General features: G+C 36.5%; 1 protein-coding gene across 1 annotated transcript in view; it reads right to left on the minus strand.

The window, feature by feature from the left end:
• Positions 1 to 10413, minus strand: part of LOC140145805 (angiotensin-converting enzyme 2-like) — a 23948-nt gene extending 13535 nt beyond the window's left edge. Inside the window, exons 1-10 of the mRNA XM_072167486.1 lie at positions 10007 to 10413; positions 8822 to 8980; positions 7932 to 8022; positions 6900 to 7043; positions 5674 to 5862; positions 4663 to 4760; positions 3965 to 4137; positions 3426 to 3649; positions 3061 to 3205; positions 2230 to 2328 (exon numbers count right to left, since the gene is read on the minus strand). Of these exons, the coding sequence (XP_072023587.1) occupies positions 2230 to 2328; positions 3061 to 3205; positions 3426 to 3649; positions 3965 to 4137; positions 4663 to 4760; positions 5674 to 5862; positions 6900 to 7043; positions 7932 to 8022; positions 8822 to 8980; positions 10007 to 10231 (1547 nt within the window). The 5' untranslated portion in view covers positions 10232 to 10413. The remainder of the gene's footprint in view (positions 1 to 2229; positions 2329 to 3060; positions 3206 to 3425; positions 3650 to 3964; positions 4138 to 4662; positions 4761 to 5673; positions 5863 to 6899; positions 7044 to 7931; positions 8023 to 8821; positions 8981 to 10006) is intronic.
• Between the last annotated feature and the right edge of the window lie 4006 nt (positions 10414 to 14419).

Genomic DNA, 14419 nt, shown 5'->3' on the forward strand with positions numbered 1-14419 from the left:
GAAAATTTTAGTTCCATGAGTTTGTGGCCGTCACAAAATTTGGGAGAAAAAAAAAATGGTTTTATAAGCTTAAACTTTGTTTAAATTGAAAATTAATTGATGAATAATTTTCATTAATCAACTTTCATGACTTTCATCCAAATTTTTGAAAGGGAAATGATCGATTCAATTGATCGGTCGGGTTGATTGATTTTATTGAAAGGTATTTACCGATCACTTGATCGGATTGATTATTAGAAATTGATTGATCAATAATTTTTATTAATCAACTTTCATCCAAATTTTTGAAAGGGAAATGATCGATTCAATTGAACGGTCAGGTTGATTGATTTTATTGGAAAGGTATTTACCGATCACTTGATCGGATTGATTATTAGAAATTGATTGATCAATAATTTTATTAATCAACTTTCATCCAAATTTTTGAAAGGGAAATGATCGATTCAATTGAACGGTCAGGTTGATTGATTTTATTGGAAAGGTATTTACCGATCACTTGATCGGATTGATTATTAGAAATTGATTGATCAAAAATTTTTATTAATCAACTTTCATCCAAATTTTTGAAAGGGAAATGATCGATTCAATTGATCGGTCGGGTTGATTGATTTTATTGGAAAGGTATTTACCGATCACTTGATCGGATTGATTATTAGAAATTGATTGATCAATAATTTTTATTAATCAACTTTCATCCAAAATTTTGAAAGGGTGTTGGTCGGTGCATTTTATCGATCAGCACTGGGGTATTTAGGGTTTCACACTTGATCAGATTGATTATTGGAAATTGATTGATCGATAATTTTTATTAATCAACTTTCATCCAAAATTTTGAAAGGGTGTTGGTCGGTGCATTTTATCGATCAGCATTGGGGTATTTAGGGTTTCAAACTTGATCAGATTGATTATTAGAAATTGATTGATCAATAATTTTTATTAATCAACTTTCATCCAAAATTTTGAAAGGGTGTTGGTCGGTGCATTTTATCGATCAGCACTGGGGTATTTAGGGTTTCACACTTGATCAGATTGATTATTGGAAATTGATTGATCAATAATTTTTATTAATCAACTTTCATCCAAAATTTTGAAAGGGTGTTGGTCGGTGCATTTTATCGATCAGCATTGGGGTATTTAGGGTTTCAAACTTGATCAGATTGATTATTAGAAATTGATTGATCAATAATTTTTATTAATCAACTTTCATCCAAAATTTTGAAAGGGTGTTGGTCGGTGCATTTTATCGATCAGCATTGGGGTATTTAGGGTTTCAAACTTGATCAGATTGATTATTAGAAATTGATTGATCAATAATTTTTATTAATCAACTTTCATCCAAAATTTTGAAAGGGTGTTGGTCGGTGCATTTTATCGATCAGCACTGGGGTATTTAGGGTTTCACACTTGATCAGATTGATTATTAGAAATTGATTGATCGATAATTTTTATTAATCAACTTTCATCCAAAAGTTTGAAAGGGTGTTGGTCGGTGCATTTTATCGATCAGCACTGGGGTATTTAGGGTTTCACACTTGATCAGATTGATTATTAGAAATTGATTGATCGTTAATTTTTATTAATCAACTTTCATCCAAAAATTTTGAAAGGGTGTTGGTCGGTGCATTTTATCGATCAGCACTTGGGGTATTTAGGGTTTCACAAATTGGTCAGTTATAATATTGACAAATTACTTGAAAAGTAATAAGCCGATTGATTAATCGGGAATTTATTTTTGTCTCGATTCATGTTGAATCGTTATTTTATGTGAGAAACAAATCTCAAATATTGTGTCCCTGGTTCCATTATACCAGAGAAATTGAATTTGCTATTTAAATTTATATTTATATTTATATTTTTGCAATTCAAAAATAATTAATAAATTTACTGAACTGTAAAACCTAGATTCAGGGTGAATTTATTTTGTCTCAAGGTCAAGAGTATAAATTAGGCACTTGATTCCCCTTCATATTTTTCAATTTTAAGGCCACGCTACCCACGGCCAGGGAATTGTCGGACTTCGTCGCAAGTCCGACTTTTATTCCAATTTTCCCAAACCCCTGGTCTGTGACAATATAAATCATTATACAACTGGAACTTAACTTAATAACAACAGATGGCGCTATCACTGCACTAAAATGATTGATATGATCATTTTAAGACCAGTTGTAGAATGATTTATTTAATCATTTAAATAGGGAGACTGGGTTGGTTAAAATATACTCATAGTACCTCAAAAACGAATAATCAATCGTGATGTGAAACATAGCTCCTGGATCGCAGTCCTCTTCTGTTCTTTCCACGGGAGGTTGGACTCCTACCAGAGTTTTTCTAAAATAAAATAAAATAACAAACTTAAGTGAACTAAACAGCTTACCGTCCTCGAAGGACGTAGATCTTCCATGATTCATTTACCCAGTTCTAAATGAACCTCAGAGGAGAGCAGTCAATTTAACTTAATTCAGATGTAAATAAAGTCAATACCTTCAGCAAGTTAAAGTTGCCACCACCAGGAATTGAGCCCGGGCCCTCGTGCACCAAAGGAGAGTACCCTTACCATTATGCCACTCTCTCCTTTCAATTCACTTTAAGTTTGGAACCGTAGATTTGGTGAAGAAGAGCTTTGAGGAATGACGAACAAGTGTGTAAAATAGTATGGAGAAAATGATGAAGGGGCGGAAATAGAGTAGGACCAATTGGGAGCCAAATCAACCCCACACCGTGCTGCCCTTCCAAATGTAAAAGGGTGGATTTGAAATAAACTATTTACAGTGCCTGTTTTGGTCATCTCAAGGGAGTGAAATATTATAAATGGTCAGGGTGTAAACTATATTTAGGTCTAGGGTGAAATGTACATTCAAAATAGCAACAGCACACTCTGTTGAAATGCCCATTGAAGTGTAATTGTTGTTGACATTTTGTGGTGTTGCCTAGCAAATGTGGCTAATTAATTATCTGAAAATGCAGCTATTGATTTGGAATTAAACATGTCGTGTGACCTTAGAAGTCCTGCACAACTTCGGATTTTATGGGCACGAGTGTTCCATGATTGCAACAACGTACTTGAGTTCCCACCAACGCTTCATCCAGTCATCCTGATCAACCTTCCCAGCAAACACATCATATCGCCATTGTTCTAAAGCTAGACTAAACGGTAAAGTTCCTATGGTGTCTAATGCAGTCTTTAGAAGGAAATTGATGTCCATTTCTGAAAAGAAAACAAACTAAATTTGACAATTTGTAAAACTGTAACCACATTTTAATTTAGTGACTGTTTTTTTTATCACAAGCGGGGATGCATGGTGTTTACGACTCGCAAGGCCTTTTGGAATTCTTTGCAAAAGGAAGCAGATTGTTTTGTCAGTCCAAATATTTAAACTCTATCGAACTGTGAGCGGATTTTATGATAAATCACAAAGATGGTAAACCTTCGTCTTCTATGTTCTCCTCCAGTAATCCAACTTCGAACAAATGTTTCGGTGTACCAACAGATAAGCTGATAACCTCTCCAACAGCTTCGTGGAATCCGCGGTTGGCCCCACCTCTTAATACTAGGGGCAAATCTTTGTACTGCAAGTAGTACTGGATATGTCCAAATTCGTGATGTGTAATTAAGAAGTAGAACATGTTGATCTGTGTACACATTTTTATTCTGAAAGACAAATATACAAAATAAGTATAATACAACCAGGTTACAGTCCGATATAACTAAACTGGATTGAACTGAACTGATATATTTGAGGGTGATTTTCGTTAATGGAACCCAGCGGAAATAAGCTTCATAAGAAGCTTTTTGGTTATCTGGTTGTCAAAACCGAACACATCAAATCAAATCAAAAATCAAATTGTAAACTTCCTGAAGGCGGATAAACCCTTGTGTGAAAACGTAACTGAAAAATGTCTGCATCGGTGAATTGTGTTTTGATTGGAGAAAAGTATTGCTAAGATACGACCTGAACACACGTACCTGAAATCTTTACCATTATCCATGTCCCAGGCTGAAGGATGACAAACAAGTTCCCTGCCATCTGAAGGTTTCTTAATCACACTATGATCCCAGAACTCTTGAGGAGCAGGGAGAAGCCCACATGATGTGAAAAATTCATCTGTCATGTTAAACATACGCTCTGGGGTATAGCCCTATGTTGTGATGAAAACAAACAAACATTGATATTCTTGATCATGTGGCTATAGAACATGTTGATGTTGAGTGTCAGTTCTGACATGACTATCTGCTGATATAGCGAGCTCGGCCTCCAATCTCGCTAGCTCTCGCTGCCCGGCTTCGACGAGCCCCCACCATAGCCGAGGTCCTTCCTGAAGGACTATGTTATGTTAACGTCGGTAAATTTAGGTTGGTCTAACTAAGCAAATTCCAATTCGTCAAAGTGTAATACTTATTATCAACCAGACTTATACCTAATCCGTATCCATTTACACAGTTGGATATTTTAAAACCCTACTATGCCATAATCAAAAAGTAACATTTATTTATTATTATGTACATGTACAACTTACTGAATGGCAAGAACCGCTAACATTGAACCCTTACCCTAACCCTTAATCCTAAATCTATATCCTAAACCATAACTCTAACCTTAAATAACATGAAACGGAGGGTATTCAATAATTATGTCAAATTCTAACAGGAGTATATATACGTACCTGTCTAACCATTTCGTCCGTTACATCTATATTTGGCGTATCTGGATAAGGTACCACAAGTCTGTAAATTTTACCCCAGAAACGGCCCCACATATCACCTGCAAATAATACGAAAATGCCCTTGCGTACAAAATATCTTAAGCAAATATCGTATGAGGACAACTTCTCATGTAAAACCTAATGATATTTTGTGTACATTTCGATCAATTGAGTTTAAGTTGGGAGACATATGGTATATGTGAGTGGACACTGCGAATGAGCCGTAAACTCGGCAAATTGTATTCTGAGATACAGTACAAAATGTGCCGCAAGTCGTATTCATAGGTGTCTCAATAGGCGCGACATGTTTCTCATTTGATAGCGTTTAAACCAATCAATAATCCTATTGCTGAAGAGGATAATAATCTTCTACATATAAAATCATTAAATAGCTCTAGTCGTTGTTTGCTTTGGCTAAATCCTGTTCAAGTGGTGCGTTACAATTGCATTGTATTTTGGCTGGGTATGCATAACCAAGAATTAACAATGAGAGGACATTCCTGTACCTCGTTGACTCGGGATGATTTGAAATGACCGCCAATTATGACTTTATTAGCAGCAAAGTGAAAAGGAGACACATATAGAACAGAAAAGGGTACCATTTTCTTGAAGGACCAGAGTTCAACAAACCATAACCCCGCTTCTGGATATCGTTTGAAGTCAAATGATATACTATTTTAAAGCTTATGATATATATATATTTTCTAAACACGAAATAAAAAAAATGACCGTGGCCGAGATTACGGCTGATTCGAAGTGTCCAGTCACATATGTATGATAACCAATATCCATGCAATAAGGGGAATAATTGTTTTAAGAAGACATGTTAAAACGACTTCCAGGATACCATCATTTCAGCACCGAAAACTAACTACATGTATCCCAACTATGGCTTAAGTGAATCCACTTCTTACATCGACTAAATCATAGCAAGTGCTTTTAAATACCGACAGATCATAGATGTATAGTTACCTAAAACACATGCGGGCATACGTCCTTTGAGGTCAATTTCATCGCCGTAGTAGGTGGACAGTTTTCGTCTGACATAGGCATGAAGTTGTTTGTACAGGGGAAGAATTCGTTGGTATATTTTATAGGCATCACCCTCTAAGTCTTCTACTTCATATTTAGATCTCCAATATGCTCCCTGGTCAGGATATCCTGTACATACACAGGTAGGATTTCACCGAAAAAAGGGTATAGATTTTTCTCACTCAAGATTATTATGTTTAGAGTAATAGATTTGGCATTAACTGGTACATAGCTGGTATCTTAACATTACGTACTATAATAACAAGTTAAATTTTGTGGTTTTTCATATATCTGACATAATGTGCATTTTTTTTGGCGCGAGATTGGAATTTAGGCTCTATCTTCACCTGTTTACGTATACGAGCTTAAACCCATCCATGCATGCATGAGGGTATATAGTCATAATGTGTGATTTACTCAGTCTTGCATGATTGTAATGCCCCAATGGTGCTTTTTAAGAGCACCATTGGAGCACCATTGGGGCTCTTCATGCTTAGTCTTTCGCATGGTATTTAAAAATACCATGAGAAAGACTAAGCATGAAGAGCTTTAATTACGGTAAAATCTTTTTTTAATGATTTTAAACCATCTCCGGTTTTACGGCTGACACGTCTCGTGCATGTGTATCATTGAATCAGTGACGTTTGAAGTGAGTGTATACCGCTATTCGTCTTTAGTTGTACGTCCCAGTTGCGTGAAATTCCGCTTAATATAATGATAGGCGAGCTAATAGCAATTTTATTAATTTTACCTCATTTGTTTGGGACATAGTGTGATCAGTGAAAATTAACAATTTATGCAAAACAAATAAGAATTTAGTCTTTATGGAAATTACACATTATTGCTTAAGAAATAGGGTTGGGATCAGGGGTAATTGTTATTAGTATTTTTTTTTTATTTGTGGTGAAAACCGAAAGATAGCACTGACATTAACATGTGTTAATTGTCTTGCTTGTTGCTATAAGTACCTGTTAACCAAGTTTGTTACCGTCGTTATTAGTTTACATTTACATTGGTTTACTTTTGCTATACACACCTATAGCAAATGAACTACCGTATGCCAAGATACCCTGTTGTTTAATTGCATTGTTATGATGTATGCCTAGCTTGCGTTTGTTACCGCATCATATTATAGATTCCAGCCATCATTGAATGATAATACTCACCATTTGCCATAGCTATTTCGTTAGCAAGTTCCACATAGCGAATATAATGTGGTTTGTTAGCTCTTCCCACTGCGTCTCGAAATCCCACCCATGCCCACATCAGTTCCTCGTAATCCGTGGACTTTGCCATGGTTTCCCGCAAACCTGAAAAATATACAGAAGGTCAGAATTGCTCTTTAAAATTAAACTATATCCCCAAGTTTCTGCATGTTGATTAAGAGTACTTGCCCATGAATTTCATTCAGGGGCGTGTTTGAAAAACGGCCCAGCGCATTAGAAAAAATAATTAAAAAATACTAACCCGGGTTCGAACCAATGTTAAGGCACTATGAATGCTAAAGATGCCTACTGTGCCACGGTGACTGTGGTTACCATTCGGCGATTTTCAATGATATACATATCAATACGTTTCTAGTGTATTGAAAATCAGATTATAGTAGGAATACAGTCATAGAAAGACATAATTATGACTCCACTTGTCTGTTTGTTTTTTCATTTAATATAAATTAATTTCGATGAATTGAACTGGTATAACTCCTAGGACTCGTGATAAACGACGATTATTTTTTTTATAATAAAATGAAAACCCTGGGTCATTCACGACGTCATTGTAATTCATGTCAAAACCTGGGGAGCGAACACGCACATACGTGTATACTTGCGCGATCGATACTCAATGATCCAGACAAAACCATTTGAATATACCGCCCTTATGTATGCATCTGCTTGACACATCTGGTCACTTGCGGGAAGATATACTATACCCTAATAGCTTACAATAGATACCCCACCGTAAATAACTCTCTTCATTACCTCGCTGTGCCAGTATATACGCGTAGTGTACGTAATTTTGAACCATATTTTGTTCAAAAATGATAGCTAAAATGTTGAATAAATAATGAGTACGCTTACCTTTCTGCAACACTGCCTGATACTATTGGGCATTTGCTGGCAGTCAACATTTTAGCTGAAAACAGTCCCTTCCTATCATTTTTGAACAAAATATGGTGCAAGCCAACCATCCATACTTACCGCCTTCATAGGAGTAACATTCCGTAGAATTAGGTTTACACACTGTCCTTGTACTGTAGATTCCAGACATCGTTGAAATTAAATTATTGAACTGAAATATGAAAATCATATACAGGAAATAAACATAAACAACAACCATTTATTTATATAGCTAGCGATATCGCCTTTGATTTCAAACATAATGAGATCGGTCAATGCTAAAAAGAAACGATAGACGGGATTCGATTGATTTTGAAGCATATTTTCGTATGTAGAGTCGAGCTTCACCGATACATCGAACGCTTTTGGAAAAATAAGGTTTACCGAATTAAAACAAACACCCAGTTTTTTATTTCTCGACCCAAGGGCTAAGAACAAATTTGTACAATTGCTTTCCTGGGAGTGGTCTTTCTTTTCCTCGCTCTTTTTCTTCATTGTTTCTTTCTAGTTTTCTCTTCATGCAGGTCAGCATGCTTAGGAGCGCACCATTAGATTTCCAGGGGGGGCATGGGAGTTTTTTGTTTTTTTTAAAACTTCGCCCACTAGTGAAACGAAAAAAACACTTCGCCCACTAAAAAAATTTCCCCCACCCAACTTTGTATAAAGGTATACATTAAAATTGAAAAATAAATTCTTTGCTGCCTTCGAAGACGAAAAAAAAAAATTCTGCCTGACCCAAACTCCCATGCCCCCCTAAGAATATAATGGTGCGTCCCTAGCTTTTATTAACTTTGCTTGAGCCTGGTCCCATCAGGACACAAGTGTGTGTTCACCCGCAGGGCCATAGCAAGCAGGGCGGCCAGGGATGCCATGGCCGCCCCACTTTTTAAGAAATTTGTTTTGTCCGAAGAGTTATTTCCCATCAAAGCGACAGATGCACCAAAGAGATAGAAAAGAAATGATATTTATACTTCTTCAATCTTGGCCTCGTCATCCAGTGCTCCTACACCAACGTCTTTAATAAACACCAGCTGTCTCTTAATATCTTCAGGAAAATTGGTATCGTCAAAACGGCTGGCATTTTGGTAGGCTCGTTTGTTGAACTCGGCTAACTTCAAGCTAGCATCTGCCTGCGTGTGACAAGACATGGTTTATAAAATGAACAGAAAGTTTACTATTTGAAATAGTTTAGGATTAATAGTAGAGCCAGCTAGGATTCGGGTTATGTAGTACGTACTGGACTAGATTCACTTGTGTAAAATATAGACTTTCGCAATCGGGGACAGCCCCGGGGACAACCCCGGGGTCGAAATACCTATCCTATTGTAGACTATGCCAATGCCATAGTCGATTTTTGATAAATAAAAGCATGTTATTAATCATGATGAAAGCATTCAGTTGAACTCGAAATTATACTGATATTTATTACATCAAAATGGTAGTATAAATTGTTATGAAAAAGTTAAAAAAATTATATTAGTGACAGTAAAAGTAAAGTGTACGTAGGCTTCAATGAATAGGCTATTATTGAATGCAATTAACATATCATAATGTCATAATTATATTGGCACTTCAAAATCGAGTTAAAAATCCTTGGGAAGCTTACAAACAGAGGGAGTACGGTGACTGAAAAGATCAGTTGTGAAAATCTATCAATTTATTGTGCACACATTAATTAAATCAGAGTTTTAAGCTTTTTAAAAATACAATATCCAGAGTATGCACAATGAGCAAGTGGACTACGGTACGGGGTAGTCTAAATCAAGAATGAAGTTTCTGAATAAAGTGCGTGGATTTAAAAATGGGAAACCTAAATGCTGGGGTGATTTGTGATGCATTGCGATTGCGAAGAAATTGCGGAGCCCGTACATGTAAAGCCAAGCCAGCGCAACTAATGTGAGGGGTGGGCAATGACTCAAATGGGGGTTGGTGAGGGGCTCCCCCTGCCCCAGTGGCGTAGCCAACACTTTTTCAGAGAGTGAACAAAGGGGAAGGGGGCAACTTTCAAGGGGCAAACAAAATGGTCAAAAATGGACTAAAAGTACAAAAAAGCAGGGGAGGAAGATTATAGTGTTAGTGGCTAGATTTCAACTAGAGTCATGAATATCTCGTATAACTAAGCATTAGTATTGGATAAAAACATATAAGTTACACACCCGTTTTTGTTTGTTGTATTCCGTAATATTTGAGGCGTAATTCCACTCTGCTGATTCAGCCGCATAGTTAACCGTCATTGCCTGTCGATTGTACTCCTCAAGAAACGCTCTGGCTTCCTCAAGATTGGTTATCTCCTGCGCATTTGAGACACAAACCAATGTACACAATGCAAACAGCAATTGAAGGACACACCCTGGTAGTAGGAAACGTATCCCAGGCCGCATTCTGCTTCTTGTTTCACTTTAGATCTCAGATGTGAATAGTGCTTGTTGACTTGTTCGGTTGTTCCCATCAAATAGCTTGAAGTTGAAAGCAAGAATTTTCTCTTCACAGTAAACAAGATACACGCGGAACTTAATGTGTTGCACTCAGTGTTTCACTCTGACAGCAGTCAGTTCGGTGCGTGCATAATCAGCCTGATAATCTTGACCTATTTTGGGTCATCCACCCCAAGGCGCACCATGTCAAATACCATCTCCATTGAAAAGCACGTACAAATCATTGAAATCATAAGCGGTGTATTCTACTACCTCCAGGTACCACGCATTCACAACATTTTCACATCTTTACATCATTGCTGTATTAAGGGTACGATTTTTGTTATCTAAATCAATATATCATTGAAAATAACACTTGAATGTTTTGTAAAAGTTCATAATACAATTCATATACTTTGAAAACTTACTTGATTTATAGCTATTTATTGCTGTTAATGAGATATGTACGCTTTAGAAAAGTGTTGTTGCTCCAGCCCTCTTTACAACATAACTCAAGAACCACAGGACCTAAGTAGATCTGTGATATTTGAATTCTTCTACACACTCGATGTGAAATGATCAATGCAATTTTTGCCAAAGCTCACTACCAATCGCAAGATGCTGTGAACTACCAAATCGCAACAGTTTAAAATAGTTGCCCATTCAGTGATCCCAGCGAAAGTAAAAAAAAATAAAATCGTTTATAAATTTAAAAATTGCTATAAGTATCTTTTTAATGAAAATTTAGCAAAAACGAGGAAAACAGCAGTATTGACAAAGTTTAAGCTCCATGCTATAGAGAAATTACAGATTTTTGTAAAATATCTTATTGTGTGTTTTGTAGGTCATGTGGTTCTTGCGTTATGGTGTAAAGAGGGCTGAAACAACAGCACTTTTGTAAAACGTATATAACTCATTAACAACAATAAATCAAGCACGTTTTTAAAGTATGCGTGTAGAATGAACTTTTGCAAAACATCAAAGTGTTATTTTTCAATAATATATTGATTTAGATATAAATGAATATCGATTTTTTGCTGCTTCGACCAACTTAGTCGTATATTCTTAATACACGGCTTTCGGTATAACGACCAATAGGCTATGTTAGCACATTTATGACACGAAGGTGCCAAAATCAAATTCAAACCTTATTTTTTGGCATATTGTTCCAATAACCTGATGTTGGTCAAAGAAAACACAGAGGTCAACAAGCATCAAACCTCATGAGCCTCATGACACAGCACATCATCTTCGTGTCATAAATTGCCATGATAGGCGAATCCACTAGTTCTACAACAACCACGCATGGCGATTTTGTTCCGCCCAGGGGCGTAGCGAGCCCTCTTTGCCAGGGTGGGCAAGGCTCCAAAAATTTCCCCCAAGTTAGTAAATACTAGAGCGAAGCGAGCATAGCGAGTGGAGCGACCACTGGCGTGGGGTCCAGGGGCCCGCTTTAGGCGAAGCCCCCGGAAGCTCATGGGTTTTGGGCATTTTTATACCATCAGGAGAAGCCTCCTTGCATATATTTGTAACGTTTTTATGTGAACATTTTGCCATGTACAAATGTAAATTTTTGATTTTAAAATTATCTGAAAGGACACAAAAATGAATTTACAATAAAGACCAATACAATAAAACAATACTGATATTCTTGAGTTGATAATAACAAGTTGTTACATTCACTATTACATTCACTTAAATTATTACCCCTTCATCCCTTCGTTCTCTTTCCTTCTTCTTTACATTCTTCAGTTTCTTCCCCCTTCTCTCATTTCTTCCCCTTCCATTAAATTACTTTCCAATTACTTCCCCTTCTGTTCCTTAAGTTTCCATTCTGTCTCTTTCCGTCTTCTTCATATTCTTAAGTTTCTTCCCCTTTCTCTCATTCCTTCCCCCTTCCACTCACTTACTCAAATTACTTCCCCTCAAATCACTTTCCGTTCCCTTCCTTAAATAGTCGAATTTTATTAAAAATATGTTATTATTAGTCATGATGAACCCATTTCGTTGAACTCAAAATTATACTGATGTTTATTAAAATTAAAGTATTCAATCGTAAAATGGCCATAAAGAGTTAAAAATATCAGATGATTAGTGACAATAAAAGTAATTGAATGCAACATTAGGCCTATCTTGCATAATTATAATGGCTCACTTTAATACTGAACAATTCTGATTTTGGAATCTACCAGTTTATTGATAGCGAACCCCGAAAATTCGACTATGGACTTTGAATTGTAAGCAGAACTTTACCCCCTGGACTTTGCTCTCTAAAAACACACTGTCAAGCATACTTGTTTATCAGTCCATTAACCACAAGACGCGATAGATGTTTGATGAGAGATTAACTTTCGCGTCAACAAAAAGCGCCGCAAATACCACAGACAGTTGTGTACGGTGAAGTTAATGGTAATGGCGCGGGCCCAGAAGCTTTAAACCATAGCGAGATATGGGCGACCAATCACAAAGGCAGATCCATTTAAAGATGCATTACATCATGGCCAATTTTAGTTAGGCCAGAAATTGGCCTAACTCTCCATAGAGTCCCGTGTTAAAAATCTTAACCGCAAGGCAAAGTCAGTAGTCCACTTGGGAAGCTAACAAAGAGAGGGAGTAGGGTGACTGAAAAGATCAGATGTGAAAATGTATCTATCAATTGTGCACACATTAATTAAATCAGAGTTTTAAGCTTAAATACAATATTCAGAGTATGCACAATGGGCAAGTGGACTACGGGGTAGTCTATCCTTCCCCCTGTGCATGAATTGCTTCCCCACAATAAACATGCAAGTTGTTGTTTTTTCCTCTTTTCCCCTCTTTCGTTCCCCTTTCCCTATTCCTTCCCCATCCCTCTTAGGCTTCCCTTTTGTTTTTTTCATTTCCCTCTTTTTTATTTATTCAGGTTTCCTCTCTGTTGCTTTTCCTTCCCTCTTGACCCTTTCTTTCCCCATTCCCTCTTTCTTTTCTCTTCTTTCCTTTCCCCTGCTTTCTTTGTTTCCTTTCTTTTTCCTTCTTTCCTTTCTTTTCCCCTTTTTTTCCCTTTTTTCTTTTTTCTTCCCCCTTTCCTTTCTCTTTTTTTCCCTTCTTGCTCCAAAATCTCCCCCCAGATTTTTCCAGGGTGGGCGAGTCGCCCACCCTGCCCACTCCTAGCTACGCCACTGGTAACTTCCGCCGTGTTTAATAGTTCCGAGGGACTCAAGCTAAGAATAACAAAATACGATTGCCGCACACCACAGGGAAAAGATAATAATTAACCTGTTGTTGACGCTGTGCATGAGTACATTGAATGGGGAGCCATTATTGACGAAATAATCTTCCTAATCAATCAATCAAACAATCAGTCAATCAATCAATCAATCAATCAATTTTATTCATCAATCATCATCAATACATAACTCATTGATACAAAGATTGGAGCAAAATGATAACAATTTCAATAATAGACCTTAATTTAATAACTCAATGGCAAGTGCGATTATCTTGATGAATGCATTTGTACCATTATCCATCATTATAATTTATATACTTTTGAGGGCATCGGTTATAATAAAATAATTAGGTAATTAAAAAGGTAATTAATTGCTGCATTGATTATTGGGATTTGAAGATTTCGTGAAAAGTATTTTCAATTACAACTGGTTTGAAGACAAGGCAAAGCTGCTATCTATAAATTGTCAATTTTGTCATGAAAATCAAGCATTTCAATAATATCAATGGTATTGATTTAAATATATCGATTGTCCTCTCCAAAATTAAAAAAAAATTATTTATACGTTTTTATAACAGCGGCACACATCTGACCGACGGTGCGTCGGTAACAACAGAAAATATATAAACAAGTGAAAATGAACATAATTTACAAGAAATAACAAGATATTATCTTTAAGGTAGGCCAACATGCATGAGTTATATACAAATTACAATGATTAATAATGCAAGTATAATGGTTGATAATGCTTAAGGGCTTTGATGAAAATTAACTTACACACCACCTCTCAAACAGCCTCATCCACCCATTCCCTTAAAACACCCATGATAACCATTATTTCTACAAATTACGTATTGAAAGACATTAGAATAAACATTTACCAATACACGCGCCTATAGATGAGATGACTTCTGACGTCAATGCCTGGCAGTATGCGAACGCATCAT

This window comes from Amphiura filiformis, chromosome 1 (genome assembly GCF_039555335.1).
Source record: "Amphiura filiformis chromosome 1, Afil_fr2py, whole genome shotgun sequence".
Taxonomy (NCBI): domain Eukaryota; kingdom Metazoa; phylum Echinodermata; class Ophiuroidea; order Amphilepidida; family Amphiuridae; genus Amphiura; species Amphiura filiformis.